Genomic DNA, 18,763 nt, shown 5'->3' on the forward strand with positions numbered 1-18,763 from the left:
GGGCTGGCCCTACATCCTCAGAGTATCTCCCCTATGTTAGGGCATCTGGGCAGACCTGCCCTGAGAAAGGGCAACCTCCAAAGAAGTCAATAATGTCACCTACAGGAAAGCTATGCATCACGGTTATTAAATTGCCATGTCAGCACCTATAAAAATGGTGTTTTGGAGTAATTCACCACTGAGCAACGGCATGCATGAACACTTCCGTCATCAGGATGCAGTCTTTTCCTAGTAAATCTTGCTGCATTAACTGCTGCTCCAGTGAAAAGGTGATTGATTTTGTGATTGGAAAAAGTTACTTTGGTTGGAAAAATCCCCCCCAAAAGTTTTCCATTAACATAAAAACAGACCTTTTTCCCCCACAAAAACTTTCATGAAAAGAATTCCACCACGAGTGGCCATTAAGAGTGAATAGAGACAGACACAGCCATGGTTGAACTGCTAAGCCTTTTGAAACTCAGTATCTACAACTACTTATTTTCAGGACTGGATTAAGTACCAGTTTAGTAATGGCAGGCAGTTTCAGCTGTAAGCTAATGAGAAAAGCTAGGCTTTAAGGCAAGCCCATAAGAGAAGACGTGAGTCAACTGGCTGGATAGCAACAGAATCAGGTAAAGCATGAAGTGCAAGTGAAAAAAAAAAACAACAGTACTCCCACAGACACACAAGAAATGATCAGTACCAAGACTCCAATTAAATAATGAGATATACAAGTGTTAATTAAGCAGATGAGGCAAAATTCTAGAAAAGGGGAAAACTGAAGGACAATTGTGCATAGAACGGGATAGGAATAAAAGCCAGTGACAAGAGACAGGGAAGGTGCAGACCCAATTCATGACTCTTTCTGATCCTTCTGGCATATGAAAAACTGGACCTACATGTCCAACAAAACAGAAAGTGTGCCAGGATATAGCTGGCACCGACAGGATTTCAAGTAAGGCACAGATAAATGGGAGTAATGTCCCAGACATGGTGTCATCAGGTACAAACGAGGGGCATTGGGGGTGTTAATGGAATTTGCAGATTGCTGTTCTCAGGTCAGCACCACAAACCCAGTTCAGCCAGTTAATGATTAGAAATTACAGCCTCCAGATGGCTGCCCTATCTCATCTGTAGCCTGGGAGAAATGTACTGGCGGTCTCAGGGCAGTTCCAACCACATGGGCACACGCAAAAGGCTAGCATCAACCGGGTCCTATGCCATCTCAATGATCTGCCCATTCTCCCTGTGAATGTGCTGGGACACCCCACACTGGCCCTTTTCCCTCTCCTGTTCCAACAACATTTCTGCAGGTGAGGAAAACCTCCAGTTCCAGCCTACAAAAGTAACAGAATCCAAAGATACAGAAGATAAAGAGATCAGGTAGTAAAATCCCTAGAGCAAATAAGCTACTATTACCCATTGCTCTGGTGTAGTAAGGCTACCATAGTTTCTAAACCTTAAGTTTAGAGAATTACATAAACACATTAGCACTCCTTGACTCCCATCTATTAGCAAACTGTAATAACTAGATACAAAGAGATATAATGGTGTGGCATGCAAACAATCATTTATTGTTTTTATCAACTAATCATTTATCAAGCAACTTACCACAGTAATAGCATCATTCAGCAAAGACTCTCCAAACACCAGGATGTAAAGCTGCTCATTGACGTGAATATTTTCAAAAACGGCTAACACCGCCACAGGATCCACAGCTGAAATGAGGCTGCCAAAGAGCAAATTCTGCAGCAATGTGATATCAGTCAAACCAAACGCACTGATCTGGCAAATTCCATAAAGTGAAATTCCAATGCCAATGGCATTCCAGAGCGTGCCCACCACGGCATACCAGAATATGGTACCGAAGTTCTCAAAGAAAAGACGAGTTGGCATAAAATATCCAGCGTCGAGTACAATGGGTGGTAAGAGATACAAGAAAAAAACATCACTGTTCATTACAGGTGGGGACTTCTCCTCTGCTCCAAAAATAATCCCACCAAGAAGCAATCCAACCAGAATGAGGAGACAGCTTTCGGGTACTATTGAGGGCAACTTGTGATAGAGATGAAAGCCTTCAAAGGAAATTCACACACAAGAAAGTAAAACGGTTATTTGTACAGAACCCAAAAGATTATTCTGGATTCTGCTATCGTAATTTCTGCAGTAAACAAACCGCAATGGCAGGGCAATTTCACTTTCATTACAAAGACTGAACAGGACCACCACAACAGGTCAGGCAAGGCAAATCTATGGGCTAGGGTAGATAATGTAATTAATTTGGTGGAGACACAATCTAATAGCTAGACGTTCCAGTTAATAGCTAGGCTGGCTGGAGCAACTGTGTGCACGGGTTCTGTTTGTGAAAGTGTGGGGGGTTTTGTGATGTGGAATCCTCCAGAAACACAATACAAACACTTTTCTAGGGCAAATTATATCTAGATAGAGAAGGAAAAAAAAAATACTGACCACCCCTTCCTCCATGTGCAGCTTCCCAAAGGAGTTTAAGAAGTACATTCATTTCATTTTTAGAAGTCTTTTAGAGTCTCAAAGCTAGGGAGGGGAACTAGCACATGTGACCTGCACCCAGTCACCCATGGTCACTTCCCCAGCCACCATGTGGAAGCATCTACAGGTACAATTATTCTTTTAATTTTAGCAGAGCCTCCAAATTAATCTCACAAGAAGCAACACGTTTTCCATAAAGCGACAGTAAGTTGTAGCCTGTACTATGCTTGTTCTTCTGTACCATATGAGTTGTGGTAGTGTCAGAAGTCTCTCATAAAAATCTGTGAAAAGTACTGAAAAAATGAATAAAAAAGGGTTCTGAATGAGGGCTTAATGGTTGAATGGTCCTTAGCCTACTAAAACTCTTGAAGCCATACAGTTTTGACTTAAAGATTCCCATTACTTGTCCACTGTTGTAAGGATAATGAATGGGAAAAGTTTTGAAGGACCTTACTCTGGCCAATCTAATGGAATGATCAACCTTATGCACCAAGGTCACATTCCAGGTCCTGGCGATGCCAATCTTTTCCAGGCTCCTCCTTATCTATATTTGGCCCACATAATTATATAGAAAACTATCCACACCCACAAGATCCCACAATTCCCGCCTAACTAAAAAGCATTTAAATTATTTTAAATGAGAGCTGCATGGAAACACTGGGTGTGGTAATAACGGGCGTCTATTTCAGTAAAACTATTTCAGTAAAATCACACCTGTAGTCGAAACAGTTAAACTAGTGCAAGCTTGGTATAGCTCACATCCAGTTTCCCAGTTTCAAGCTTCTGTATCCTGTAACACCTATCCTGTTAATTCTCCCTTCATCACAGATTTTTTCTAGGTGAAAGAAAGCCTGGACTTATAACCAGGAAAAACAAATGGTTAAGAAGGACCAAGAAGAAAGCTGTTTTAATGCACAGATGTTTTACTTGCATATTCTATAACTAGTAAAGCTATTTTTAAAAGTAAGCAGCTCAGGCTGCATTTTTTTCCTTTCTGGATGAACACAGGCTGCTTTTTAATATCTAGAAACACAGCCTATGTGACTCGTTAGAAGGACTGCCAAATTCACTGTCATTCTTCAAAACTGGAATCACCAATATCCTGTATTGGCAGAACAGGTAATGACCCTGGAAACACAAGAATTCACAGTTGGAGACTTGACTCTTCACCTTTCAGCCACTTCCATATAAACGTTTCATGGTTTGTCTTAGTTTCTGCAGTGGCAGGACGCCAAAATTTCCAATACAGTGACGGAAGTTTCCCCTGAGTAAGTAGATTTTGCTAGAACTTTTTTTAAGCCCTTCAAGAGCACCTGAAATCATTTTCTCAGTAAAAATAGAGGAAGAGGGAATTTTTGTAAATGCAGCTTTTAACGAAAACAAAAACCATCCCAAAGAGTTGTAATGCAATGGCAATGAAATGTCCATCATGAATAGAACAATAAAAATCTTTTTCTTTTCTTCTTCACAAGTCACTCTTTGGAAAGTCCATACCCTCTCAGAGCTTTTGGGAATCCACCTCATCCTTAAAGGTAATGGAAAGGCTCCCACTAAGTTAAATGTGCTTTTTATCCATGTAAACAGCATCAAAACTCCTGAAAAACTGCCTGGCTGGCTGCAAAACATTCAAAGGTAATCAGGGACAGGCTGTGGTTCCCCGTTAAGAATCCAGTGCACATCAAGTCAGGCGCAGGTGCCCTGTAGGATGAGGGACATCTTCCCCACTCCGATGGATGCACAGCCACCTGGTCAAGGAGCGCCCTGGGAGCAGATCCCCTGCAGTACAGGAATATTCATACTGTTATGCTGAAGCCAGCACTGCAGCTACTTTCTCCACCTCTGACCCTGTTCTTGGGCTCCTGACTATGCAGTGACCCAGCTTCAACAGTGTGGAAGACGTTTACCCTCAGGCCATTGGGCATTAGGACACCTGCCTACTGTGCAAGTTCAGTATTCTTCAAGCTAAAAGTCCTTAAGAGTCCTGGTTTCCTACTTCTTGGTTGAAATCCAGTGCACTCTGATGCCAGAAATGCCACCAAGATGCGTACTTCTGATTATACATGAGTTTTCCAAGAGCCTTCTGAACAACTTAAACCTTTTTTTCAGGAGAGAAGTGTTGGAAGGATAACAGCTCAGTTCCCAGAAGAAGCACTTCTAATTGTGCATTTGTGATGAAATGTAGGAGTAATAGGAATCTGAATCAGTTAGATGACATTTTGCAGGTTTACTAGCATAAGAATTAAACAAAACTGGGAGGTAAGTCTCACTGCCTAGAGACTGCAGCATACATCAGGTGCACTGGGTCCCACCTCATACACTCCTGGAGTCCACCAGCATGTCAGTAACATACTTTCTACATGGTATCACCAGAGAAGGTAATAAATAAGTAGAGGTAGCCAGAAAATAACAATTCTGTTCGAGGGAATTTCTTAGATTTCAAAATGTCCTCTTGTTCTCTGCTGGAATAAAAAGCACCATGCTTCTAATGTCTTTGTGAAAATGTTCCTTGTCAAAATGTCCAAGTTCTGCTTCACAACTTCAGCTTTTCCTTTCTCATGCTGTCTTTCTTGCTCCCTCTAAACCTAGCCTACAATGGCATGATCACAGCCAGGATCTGAGAAACCTTTCACGTAAATCCCCCATTAAAAATTAGCAATTGCTGGAACATTTCAGCTCCAGTGAAACTGCACTTCTGAGAAAACACCTTTGTTCAAAAAGACTCGTCAGGTGATAAGCAGGTGCTGCAATAGCTTTCTTTGGGATCCTTCAGACACTGTGAGAGCTGTTATTAAATGCGACCCTATCTTCTGAGCTCCTTGCAGCTGAAAAGACCTTAAGGCTGTGTTCATAAAGGTTTGCTACTCAGCAGTGCCAAGCGTAAGCATTCAGTGCCTAGCCCCTGAAAGGAATTTGCGATGCCAGATTAAGCACCGAAGTTTCCTGGGCAGTGCGTGAGTCTCGAGGTCGATTTCATGCTGCCCGGCATGACAGGGGCGAGATGCCTGTGCTGCCCGGTGGGAAATGCCGGGGAGAGGAACGCACTGGAGAGCCTTCTCTCTCACTGGGCCACTCTCAGGGCTACAGGCAGTGAGATCGGCTGGAAAACCTCTCTCCATCCCTCTGAACAGGGACACATGGCCTGCTCTTAGTCGGGGGGAGCACCTTAGTGCATCTTGGTGGTTAGAGAACTGCCCATCTGGGCTACCTTCCGTGTAAAAGAAGGCACAAGCGAGTGAAAAATTGATGCTGTGGGAATGTGACTTAGGAGGGATGGGACTCTGTCCTGGGAAGGCTTACCTGATGCACTCGCTGGATAAGGAAGCGCAGAGGGAGCTCCAGGAGCAAGAACTGGATGTTCCTAATTCCAGTCCCGGAGTCAGGGCCCCTGCAGATAGGTGTGGTGAAGCTAAGCGCTGCCACACCTAGTGCCTCTCCTGGACCCGGCCCTCATTGCTTAGCGCACGCACACTGGTAGCAGCAGAGGTAATGCCCTAGATTAGCCACACTAGCTTTCGTTTGGTGTAACTGAAGGGATTTAATAATTATGTGTATTTTTCCTCATCTATGAAGTTTTCTTGTTTACTGTACTGCAGTCAGATTGGAAAATTAAAGTAGTCAAATAACTTTTTTTTTTTTTACTTTTTAGATGCCTATGCACTAGCAAAATATCATGATAGTCAGTCTTACAGAAATTGTGTATTATTGTGTACATATGTGCGTTTACATGTTTCAAATGGCTTCCCTGTGCTCTTTAATCAAAAAGAAACTTTTTCTCTAATCTTAGCTTATTCAAGAGTTCTTGCTGTATCTAAAAGTCAGAAGCCAGGGCAATTTTACAATACTCAACTAAGTTCTTTACCAAACTCCGTATTTTCTGGCTGTTACAGTCCTATACTTGAGTGTATCATACTTCAACTCTATCCTGATTCTGTAAACACCTAAATACATACTCAAGACTAAGCATGCATCTTTAATGCAGTAAGATACATGCATCAGGATACATGCACCCTTAATGGATGCAGCACACAATATTTCTGCAGAAAGTAATGAAGCCATAGCAAGTTGCTTGGGTAGAGGATCAGGCCCCCCAACGACAATGCTAGCCGTGGCAGGAGTTGAGTACAAACTTTTGGTTTTGCAGAATCCTAATCACCTGATCCTAACCAGATCGTGACACAGTCTATTTTAATGTCCCAAGCAGAAGTCAAAGTTTAAGTTTTATGAAAATGAGTATGATCTTAGTTTTTCTTGAAATATGAGCTGCAAAATCAGACTTCTGTATCAAACAACTGGAGTATGAATGCACCTTTTTTTTTTTTTGTTCCCACGGTTTTATTCCTTACATTATCTTCTAGTTAAGAAGATGCAAAGTTCGTCATTTGAGGAGATTTACTCATTTTTAAATGGCGCTCTAGTGCACTTTTATCTGATATTCTTTAGACTATAACACTGTACTATTTTTTTCTGTTTGGAACAGATAAGGCAAATCAAAAAGCACTCTCTATAAACTGCGCAAAACACTGTGAAACTATGCAATACAAACATTTTCCACATGAGGGAAGAGGTGCCCTTTCTGGCTCATTCAGTGCTGTCTTTTCTGTCTTTCGCGGGACATCAGTGAGTGGTGGGAAAGCACCATGAGGAGGCTTACTCTGCCCTCATAAATATTTGCTTCCTATCGATCCGTCGGTCTCTTCTGAAACTGTCATTATACCCGGCGTTATTTTAAGAAAAAAAGGAGATGATGCCGCTCAAATGACAGCAGGGCGATCCAGGGGAAGCCAGCGGCGGCGCACCGGCTGAACCCCAGGGGTTGCAGTCCGCGTAGCCCGGCGTTTAGGCGCTGCTGCTGCAGAGGGCTGGAGGTAATCTCTTTTTCTCCTCCGCAACTTTCCTAACCGAGAAAACCCCACCTTCTCCCGGCCAAATCACGCCCGGGCATCCCGCCCCGCGAAGGAGCATCGGCCTCCGGCCGCCCCCGCGTCCCCCGCCGCCGGGCACGGACCGCCCCAGCCCGGCTGCCCGCGGCGGGCTCGGGGGGCGGGCGGGCGGCCCGGGAGGGCAGAGGGAGCGGGACTAGGGGGAAGGGGGTGGGGGGGGTGGGGGGGTGTCGCCCCGACGGCCCCGCTCACCGATCTTGGCGAGGGAGGCCAGCAGGATCCAGAGGGTGATCTCGAAGGGGATTTGCACGTGGGGGTAGTCCAGGGTGAAGACGTGGAGCCGCGTCTCCTCGAAAGCGGTGCCGCTGGGGCTCGGCGGGGTGCCGGTGCCCATCGCCGAGGCGCCGGGCAGCTGGCTTTCCGACGTGGCCCGCGCCTCCGCCGCCCCGGCCGCCAGCACCGCCAGCACCGGCACCAGCACCGGCACCGGCAGCAGAGGCGCGGCGGGGCGCGGGGGGCCGCCGCGGCTGCCCATGGCGTCCCCGTTCCCGGCCCCGGCGCGCCGCTACCCTACGGCCCCGCGCCGGCCGCCGCCACCATCCCGCCGCCGCGGGCACCTGCCGCCGCCGCGGCCCCGCCGGCTCCGCCTCCTCCCCGGTGACTGGGCGAGTCCCGGCCCGGCGCCGCCGGCCGGCCGGCCGGCCGCCGCGCCCCGCTCCCCCCCGGGCCGCCCCCGGGGCCGCCCCCGCGGGGCAAAGCTGCCGGCTGGCCCCGCCGCAGCCGGCCGCCGCCCCCCGGCCGCCCTCAGGCCCAGGCGGCCTCCCGGCTGCTGTCAGGCTCCCGGGCGGGGCCGGCTTCCCGCCGGCGGCAGGTGCTGGGGCTGGGCCGGGGCCGGCGGCGGCGAGCGGTGCCCCGGCGTGAAAGGGCCTGCGGGCCCCAGCACCGGCTCCTGCCCCGGTAGGTGCTGAGGTGGACGGGCTGCGGAGGTGTCGGCACGGCCGGGGTGCGCTCCTTCAGCCGTAACGGGCTTTTGGAAAGAGATTTGTGTGCAGCCATGGCGTACACAGACATGGATGTCTGGTTGGGTAAACTGACAGAGTTAGCACGCCGTGTGTGCATGCGTTCACGCCTATCTGTGCGTACACATACATATACAGCCTCTGCATGCCTAAAAGTAATTTAGCTATACGTAGATACAGAGGCTATATATATATATGTATGTATACATATATACATATGTCCGAACGTGTATATATACGCATACAGATGTGTATATATTTTAATAAAGTAATTTTTAAATATGTGTGTACGTACCTATGTATGTATACATCTATATGTACGTGTACGTATTGCCATTACCAAGTACAGGAAAGGTTCTTCTGCCAAATGTATGAAAGGCAACTGCTGTTCCCGCCAATTAAGAGTTAAATTCTGTTAATTTAGAGGGTTAACACACTCTGTATACACATATGTGAGTACATTCACATGTATGTGCATATATGCCATAAAATATGTATTATACATTTATTATATATGATACAATTTGTGTACTGTACAATATATGATATATAGTTATATATCACATATTTAATATTTAAAATAATATATAGCATACGGATATATATTATCTGTGTTGCCCCCTATCAAGCACGATAGGCACAATCCTGTTCCTGTTAATTAGGAGATTTACATTCTGTTAATTCAGACAGTTAAAAACACACTGTATAAACATATAAGTGTTTGCACATATATTCTCATAAATGTGTATATAAATATATAACTAATAATATATTTACATGAGTGAGTTGCCAATATTGAGCATGTGAGTGGCAAAATCCTGTTCCTGGAGGCATTGGGACTTTGCCATGAGTTTCAGCACCGCCGATACTCCGTCAGATACTGCTGAGCACTGGCTTTCTGTAGTTCTGAAAGAATGGAATCTCAGCCAGGATGCGCTCATGATTTCACCACTTGTGAGTAAGGCGGTATTCCAAAGCTCAAACTCATAAAATCTTTATAGCACACTGTTGTTCCGCGTGCCTTTATAGCAAAGCATTAAAACAGAAGCAGGCAGTAAGAGTGTTCCTTTTCCCCCCAAATGGCAAAAAGTAACCAGTGGCTACCTTTTCTGTAGTAGGTTAACGTTAAGCTCAGAACCAATTAGCTGAATATCTGTAGCTGTCATTTACCCTCAGAACCTGAAAACAGGGCACTACAAAGCCTATGGTTTAATGACAAATTTTAAAATGTTACATTAATAAAAGATTTTTCTTTTTTTTTTTTTTTCTACAAGTCAGCCAGGAGAACATATTTGAATATTAAACCAGTGTATACACCATCTAACTGTCTAGCTGCATGTGATATCTTCACAGGTCCTTTTATTTGTTAATTAGATTCTCTGAAATAAGGGAAAGAGATAAATATTGCCAATTCTGAGGATATTTCCTTTATATGGAAAAAAAATACAAAAAGAAAACGTTCCTTCACTCCTGAATCTTCTGGTCCCTGTGAGAAGACCATGCATAAGAAGAGAAATCTAACACTCAGGTGAAGGAGATAGCTTTATGCTCACAGGTAAATCATAAATTTAATTCAATCTAAAATCGTAAGATCTGCAATTGTACTTGCATGTGACTTTTCCTGCATATGAAGGAAGCCTTTCTGAAAAATATGGTTATGAGAATGTCAGTACCTGCTCTCCTAAGAGCAGCATCACAGATCCTCTCTAGTTATCTGCCAGCAGGATATTGCACTGGGCTGAGAATTATCTTCAGCAATGTCAATGAAAAAGCATTGGCAAGAGCAGGCTGGCCAAGGCTGCTGGAAGTACAGTTATTTATACACTGTTCCATCGACCCTGTTCTCTAGTATCATCTGGTAATCCCTCTCTGTACTGGGATTCATATCCCCATTCATCTGTCCCAGCAGAAATACACTGTAGAGCAGGGAACCACTGTACAATTGCCCCTCAGACATTTGGAAGTTGTGAACAACTGGCTGAGGATTTTCAGTTTGCCACAAGAGGGGAAGGAAGACTTGGGGTGGAAAAGTGCTGAGGCATAAGGAGGTGGAGGAAGGTCCCTTCTCATGGAAAATGTTCTTCATCGCTGCCCTTTTCATTACAGGCAGTGAGGGATGACAGAGCCCGGCTGCCGTGGGCTGGCAGAGACAGAGCGATGCTTCGGCACCCACGTCATGCCTTTACAGTCACAAAGTTTCTCCCAGACACAGGAATATGGCCCCTTCCTTGGGGCACCATCCACATATTTGCCATTATTTGCCTTTTTACTTTCCTCTTCTCTAAAAATAGAAGGGCACACACAACAGAAATCCTTCTAGCTCTGACACTGCTGTGGTCTGGGTACTAGGCTAACTTTTTTTTTTTTAATATTATGAAAAGGAGAAGTAGGTGAATGGGAAGAACAAAAAAAAAAAAAATTGGGGAAAAAGGTCATTAATCCTGAGGCTGGTGACTTACATTGACATAGTCCCCAAAAAACTGGGAAAGCGAAGAAACCTGGAGTTGAGATTGATTACTAGAGTTGATACTATCTGTTGTTACATCAAAATAATCTATTTTATGGATGGATTGCATAGATGAGAATATCCAGCGTTTGGATAGGAATTGCCTTTACAGGATAGCATGACATAGCAGGAAAGTGGACCACATTTGACTTTGGAGCTTGTTGAAACAGATGCAGTGAAGCTCAATACAGTATAAGGTGCTGAAGGTCTTGTGGTGTTTGTATTTGCAGCATGTGCTGCTTTTCATTGCCGCCAGCCCTGTGCAACTGGTGCCACAGATGCTGAAGGGTTCCACCACTGGTAGAAGATCTTCAAATCCAGGCAGAGATGTGCCTGAGACAGCAGAGTGGGGTATGATATTCCTGTTATCTCTGCTTCACCCAGGCTGTATGAGACAGCAGCAACAGCTTCACGGCTCTGCACCACCGCTTACACTGCGCACAGCCCTGCTGGTCTTGGCACAAGAGACAGCTCCTCCTGAGGGCATGGCCGGGGACATCGCCATATGGAGAAATATATTCGTGAGCCTCAAAGCTGCCCAGAGACGGGAGGGAGGGGGGTCCCCTCAGCCAGGGAGAGCAATAGAGGAGCCGTGAAGGTGTGTCCCTGGCGCCACAGTGTCTCGTCATGGCTCTGCCCCTGACAGCTCAATGCATCTGCTCCCACTTCAGAATAATTTTCTGTCGGGTCACTCCGCACCATTTCAATGATAGCACAAATAGAAAGCAGGTACGCTGCACTTGCCTGATTGCAACTGATCCATAGAGGACCTTCCCACAGGGCCCCCACCAATGCCTCACTGCCCGCGCTGTGCCGTGCCATCTGCACCCGGGCGTACTTTCATCTCTCTAATTCTGCTCACAGGCATTGCCTGTTTTAGCAGATACAGTGCTAACAGCGTTTCACGTGACAAAGTGCCTGCTGTTTCATGCATCAAGATGGTAACTCACATAATTCAGTTTGTTTACCTTTTAATCCATTTATTGATTACTACTGGAAATTACTACCAGAGCAAGGAGCTGCTCAGGCTACCCACAGCGTGCTGTTTGGGAAAGAGAGGCATTGGCAGTCACACCACACAGGTTTGCAATGGCTCGGGTGGTTCATGTGGGTGTTATGACAGTTTAGTTTTACTTTTGCTGTAGTAGGCATTGAGACTTTTTTTTCTGTCAGCTATCGAGTGATTCATTATATGAAATCAATAGTCCATTGAGAATGTGTTTTTCCAGAGCCTTTTCCAGGGCTGCTTAGCAACCGTCCCCATAAACCAGGTCCACCAGAGGCATTACACCTTCCTCATATGGGCACTTTAATGGCAGCAATTTAGTTGTGCAGGTCTGAACTTTGGTAAGCCGTTTTAAGGCCCTTACGATGTTAACCGTTGTGTCTGCACAACTCAATTTTTAAATTGGAAAGGGTTGAGAAAAGGCACAGGTACCAGCAGTCACCTAATTTTCCAGAACTTGATAAGCGGCACGGAGCATGAAGGAAGGAGCATAGCTACTTCTTGAATCTCCAAAAGCAGGCCCATGAATGAAGCAGCAGTGAAGATGAGCATGAGTTTGTGGTGCAGAGCAGAGATGGCCAGCGCTGAATTCATAGTGGTGAACTCTGCTTTTTGAGGGTCTCCTGGGGCTGCACGCAGGAGCTGCTGCCCCGCAACACTGGTTGCCGTTATTCCAGTATAAAGCCCTGAGGGAGCAACGTGCTGCTGGTTCTGCAGATTATGGGCAACTACCTCCACAGAGCCAGAGCTAATCTGGGTATCAGGGTAATTGCACCCCTGTGAACACTCTCCCAAAGACTTCTCCTAAGGCTTTCCCGAGCCAGCTGATGTGTACACAGGCACTTCAGCTCACCGTGAGTAAGCATCTTTAGCAGGTTCAGCCAGGAAACTCTGGGAGAGCATTTTGTGCCTCATACCAAATAATGGAGAGGTTTTGGCAGTGCTGCAGGACATCAGCATTAAATATCATCTCAAAGAACAAAAAACGGACCCGCCACCAGCTACTGCAGGGGGGCTAAGTGGTGTTTCTAGCTCCAGAGGGACACTTACAACCCAGGAAGGCTAATAGCCTATGAAGTTAATTTTTACAATTACTTGAAAGTATAACACACCTCTTCATAAGACAGGCAAAATCAAGAGAAGCTGCATTGAGGGGGGTTGTGCTGTTTTTTCTTTCTTTCATTACTTGTGTTCTAGGTGATCTGGGATCACTGGAAAATGACATTGTTGGGCACATTTTATGGAAATCCAGAACCAGAGATGACAAACTAGTCTCCATCTTTTAAGGTTTAGAACGATCTAACTGTTTAATAGCTAAGCAACATGTTTAATGTTTAAACTGTAAATTCCCTCTTTAGCTCATTCTGCACCAGGACACTTAGTCGTGAATGATTTCTGAGGCTGTGTCCCCATGCTGGCTGTCGAATGTAGCCACTGTTCTCAAGCCTAGCACCTGTCACTGCCATGAATACAGAAATACTAATTTAAATGTTTAACTTTTTGGGGAAAAAAGTTAATGACTAAAAGAATGCCTCCAGTTTCAGCCTTACAATGGCATCGTAACCGACAATAAGATTTTTCCTTTGAAAGCAGAGTTTGATAGGTTTATAAACATATTTTCAATGCTTTCCCATGAGTTCAAGTGTTAAGAGTCGGTGACTGAACTCATTCCTTTAGTGCTACAGCCTATATTTACAACTCTGACAACCTTTAAAGCATAGAGACACAACCTCTGTTTGCAAAGGGCAAGGTAAAGGCTGACCCAGTCCTAGAGTCTTGAGAGGCCTTCAGCTAAGCTGCATTTCCTACTCGCGCTTTGTCAGTAGATTAATGGCATAAGTGCGTTAAACAAATGTTGCTTTCAAAAATGCTGAGGGGTTGTTATTTTTTTTTCCCTGATGAAAATTTAATTTAAAAATAAATGTTACAAACTTTTTCAAGCAGTTCTGAAGCAAGCCAAAAATGTGTCCAGGCTGTGCTCTGTCTTGAATCAAGTCAACTTCCACCTTATTCTCAAACTCTCCTATCATGGCCAGTTCCTCTGGCCCAGGAGCTTGACCAACCTGATCTCCTTCTATGACCAGGTGACCCACCTAGTTGACGAGGGATAGGTTGTGGATGTCTTCTACCTGGACTTTAGTAAAGCCTGTGACAACGTCTCCCACAGGAAAGCTGGCGGCTCATGGCCTAGGCAGGAGCACTCTAAGCTGGGTAAAAAACTGACTGCATGGCCAAGTACAGAGAGTTGTGGTGAATGGAGTTAAATCCAGCTGGTGGCTGGTCACAAGTGGTGTCCCCCAGGGCTCAGTATTGGGACCGGTCTTGTTTAACCTCTTTATCGATGATCTGGATGAGGGGATCGAGTGCTCCCTCAGTAAATTTGCAGATGACTCCAAGTTGGGCAGGAGTGTTGATCTGCTCGAGGGTAGGAAGGCTCTGCAGAGGGATCTGGACAGGCTGGATCGATGGTTTAAGGCCAGTTGTATGAGGTTCAACAAAGCCAAGTGTTGGGTCCTGCACTTGGGTCACCACAACCCCACGCAGCGCTACAGGCTTGGGGAGGAGTGGCTGGAAAGCTGCCCGGCGGAAAAGGACCTGGGGGTGCTGGTCAACAGCCGGCTGAACATGAGCCAGCAGTGTGCCCAGGTGGCCAAGAAGGCCAATAGCCTCCTGGCCTGTGTCAGACATAGTGTGACCAGCAGGAGTAGGGAGGTGATCGTGCCGCTCTACTTGGCACTGGTGAGGCCGCACCTCGAATGCTGTGTGCGGTTTTGGGCCCCTCACTGCAAGAAAGACATTGAGGTGCTGGAGCGTGTCCAGAGAAGGGCAACGAAGCTGGTAAAGGGTCCAGAGAACAGGTCTTATGGGGAGCAGCTGAGGGAACTGGGGTTGTTTAGTCTGGAGAAAAGGAGGCTGAGGGAGGAGACTTTCTCACTCTCTACAACTACCCGAAAGGAGGTTGTAGCTAGGTGGGTGTTGATCTTTTCTCCCAGGTAACTAGCAGTAGGACAATAGGAAATTAACTCAAGTTGTGCCAGGGAAGGTTTAGATTGGACATTAAGAAAAATTTCTTTACCGAAAGAGTGGTCAAACATTGGAACAGGCTGCCCAGGGAGGTGGTTGAGTCACCATCCCTGAAGGTGTTAAAAAAATGGGTAGAAGTAGCTCTTTGGGACATGGTTTAGTGGGCATGGTGTTGCCAGGTTGATGGTTTGACTTGATCTTAGAGGTCTTTTCCAACCTTAATGATTCCATGATTCTATGTTTCTCTGTGCTTGCAATCAGCTCATAAGCACAGCCTAAAGTCTGCTTCCCCCTTCACCGACATGAGCTGGTTTGTATAGGGATAGCAGCCTAGATTTAGGCTTGATAAGGGCTTTTCTACAAGGACTTGTATCTTCAGGAGGCGTCTAGAAATGTCTGCTGGGCTCCCTTATAAAATATCATCCTGTAATCAGTGGTGCAGGTCAGTTTATAACCAGTAGCTGGAATTGCTATGCGTATGTGGGTAACATATGGAGCTGTTCACCCCAATGGCACCTTTCTCACCTGCCCCTTTGTTTCTGACGCCCTCTTGTCTCTCCCCTTTACACCAAGAACCCACCTGTGACATACGAATACACGCACCTTGTGCTTGCTCAGTCAGAGCTGACCAACACTGGTCATCATGGAGCTAAGAGGAATCATCCTTTAACAATGGCATAAAAAACTGCCTTAGATCCTCCACAATCCTCAAAGCTGACACTCTGTCCTGGGTGATGCTATACGTATCCCACTGAAGCCAGGGAATTGTTCCTGACAGCTGAAGCAGAAGCAGCCCCAATACAAAGAAGGTGGTTTGCAGTTTGTGTTGCACTGATAGGTAGTTTGTGAATTGCTGCGGTGGTCAGCCAAAGAATTAATTGCCTGTATACTAATACTGTGTACACAGGAGTTAAATATTGAGCATATCTTACCTAGAAAAAGAAGAAACCTGCAGTAGGTGATATTTTCTGTACACTATGTATAATTTTCTGTCTGAAATACACTTTTCAGGAGTTGATGAACTCTTACTTCTTTTCAGTGGCTTGAGTTTATGTTTTGTTTATCTCTCTGCAATTTTCCTTTTTTCTTAATTCTCTTTATCCACCCTGCTCACTAAAGTTAATAGCTGTTGCTTGCATCTCTTATGTCACCATATTTTCATTGCAGAAGGTTAATAAACCCCTCAAAATCTTTAACTGTTGATCCCAGCTTTTTTGGCTTTACAACCAGTAGACAGCTGTGTGAACATAGGTTCTCCACTTGATTTGGTGGAAGTCTGGCTTTAAATTTTACACAGAATGTTACATATGGCTTGTTTTCAATAAAAATTAGTTCAGTTCATTTTTGTTCCAATGTCATGTGTAAAAATAAACCTTCGTCACCTCTTCACATAGTCCTGTCCTTGGGAAAGTTAGCACAGAACAATCAGGTAAGAAAATAATTGAAATCATTCATTCATTCAAGAAGAAATATCTTGGGAAAGTCCACCCTCCCCATTGCTGCTTAAAGACAGATTGTGTTTATGAGAATATAGTCAGTGAGGCTGTGAGAGTTAAAAGAAAGCCTTTGGTTTGAAGTTCCACGCAGGCACCATAAACACAGAGCCCAGGATATAAAGGGTAGAGGGTTCAGCTGCACGTAAAATTATCCCTAACATGCAGCCTGGTTTTTAGTAGTTCATAAGTGGAATAGCATCAGTATGTGGGGTTAAGATATCCTCAGCCTAAAATATTCAACGTTGCAGTGATTAGAGCGAGCAGCAGCCAAGCATCAAAATCCTTTGTTTTATAGAGCTTTCTCCTGATCTCAGAGATGATATGGTTGAAACCAATGCCTCATTTAACCTTCCAAAAGAGCGTAAAGAAAATTGTACAATATTTTCATTATCAGAGTTTTCAAAATAAAAAATGAAAAGTAATAGGACAAATTACTAATATTAAAAAATTCAAAGAATTTTAGTGGCATTTTAAGTTAGGAAGATGGATACAGGAGCTTTCAGGAATGGAAAATGTGGACATTTCATTGGAAAGCTTCCAGATGAGGGAAAACATTTGTTAACAAACTAACGGTTGCTGGCTGTTAGCTGTTATAGAAACAAAATGGACACAGCAGTATCATGAAGAAGATGGCAAATTTTCTTGTCTCAGTGAATTGACTTCAGTTAACTTCAACAGCATTTCATAAACTTTTAAATGCAAGACATATGTAACATACCACTGGAAAGATCTGGTGAACCTTTTCAGTGGTCACAATTCTTTGGTGATCATCAGTATCACTTTGACTCCCATACCCTCTGTATCTACCTATTTTCTGGTTTTGATTATACTGGAATACTAATGATATTGAACTACTAACAGTTCAGTAGAGACCAAATTTACTGCTTCTGCATGGTCTAAGAGCCAGCTTCTTTTCCTTTTATATATAGATGTAGATATTTAATTTCTATAGCTATACATTTGCACACACACACACATATATGTGTGTAATTTTATTTTTATTTTATATATCCTCCATGTAATTAGCTCTGATCAAGAGTCCTACATTTTAAATTATTTCTCCCTTTCTTCATGAATGCAGATATCGCAACTGGAATCTGCTCCTGTTAAGAGTTCCCAACTTAATCCCAAGCATTTATAGGTTATAAAAAAAAATCAGTAAAATTTGATCTGACAATTACATAGGGGGATTACAATATAAGCATACCTTTTAATCAGAGAAAAGGCCACACAGGGAAAAACACAACAAACAAACAAAAAATCCTCAAGAAAAACTTTTTAATAAGCATAGCAGGAAAGTGCGGAGGAATGGCAAAGTGCCTTCTGATGCCTACAACAAGCAAATCTACTCACAGAAGCCGTGTCAGGATAGCATTACTTTATTGAGAAGATTATATCCATTTCCTTGTATTTTAACCTGCCTTTGCTTTCTTGTGCAACAATCTTTCTTGGAACATTACATCACGGAAAATAAAGATGGAGCAATTATGTTCATGGTCATTAACTACTGGTATTTTTTTTAACTCCTCCAGTGTGATACTCCATCTATAGCTCCTGAGGAAGGAATCTACTGACAAAAAACAGTATTGGCAAAAAATTTCTAACAGAATTGGCAAAAGGGTTTGTCATCTCTTGATACACAGAGATAAGTAAATCCCATTTTTTGAAAGTACCTTGGGAAAAGACATGAAAATAATAATGCCAGTTCTGAGGAGAGGAGCAGAGACTGCATAGCTGTCCTGTGCAATCAACCTCTGCTTGTGTTGTGGTGAAGTAAGTTTGTCACATAAGCAGTTTGGTTCTCATCTTAGCTAGACCAGCGTGTTGGTGCCAGACCTGTAATGGTAGCAAAAAACATCCCACAGTGTTTGAAATAAAACAGAGCAGCTAGTTATCTGAAAAACCTCAGAGAGGAAAGAGGAATCTTTCTGACCTGTGTTTTCTATTGTAGTTTAGTGCCTTAAAACTTGAAGCTGCATAAAGTCCAGCAGTGAGGGACTAACAGATTTTTGATCCTACTTGTAGTCTAGCCCTGGCAGTGGGATTCCCAGACTAGCTCAGGACAATACACCTGTGGGCAGATATGTTCTTAGGGCAAAATAGCTGGGCTCCTTAGATGAAAGTGGGCACAGGGCTCATGATACAGTTGTTGAAACAGCTGTTGTGGTTCTGGAAATTGTTTTTCAGAGCTAATGCAAATACCTGGGTACAGAATTATGTTAAAAGCATACTGACAAAAAGTGTCAGTATGCTTTTAACAACTACTCACAAGTTCAGCCCTAGCCCTGTTCCATAAAATGTGTACAGATGCTGCTCATAGAAAGACCAAAATCTATTAAAACCCC

The 18,763-nt window shown here is 44.4% G+C and overlaps 1 protein-coding gene across 1 annotated transcript in view; it reads right to left on the reverse strand.

Moving 5' to 3' along the window:
• The window catches only part of SLC9A2 (solute carrier family 9 member A2), a 32,899-nt gene extending 24,997 nt beyond the window's left edge, over positions 1–7,902 (reverse strand). Inside the window, exons 1-2 of the mRNA XM_086482142.1 lie at positions 7,620–7,902; positions 1,591–2,054 (exon numbers count right to left, since the gene is read on the reverse strand). Of these exons, the coding sequence (XP_086338268.1) occupies positions 1,591–2,054; positions 7,620–7,902 (747 nt within the window). The remainder of the gene's footprint in view (positions 1–1,590; positions 2,055–7,619) is intronic.
• Between the last annotated feature and the right edge of the window lie 10,861 nt (positions 7,903–18,763).

This window comes from Leptosomus discolor, chromosome 1 (genome assembly GCF_034619465.1).
Source record: "Leptosomus discolor isolate bLepDis1 chromosome 1, bLepDis1.hap2, whole genome shotgun sequence".
Lineage (NCBI taxonomy): Eukaryota > Metazoa > Chordata > Aves > Leptosomiformes > Leptosomidae > Leptosomus > Leptosomus discolor.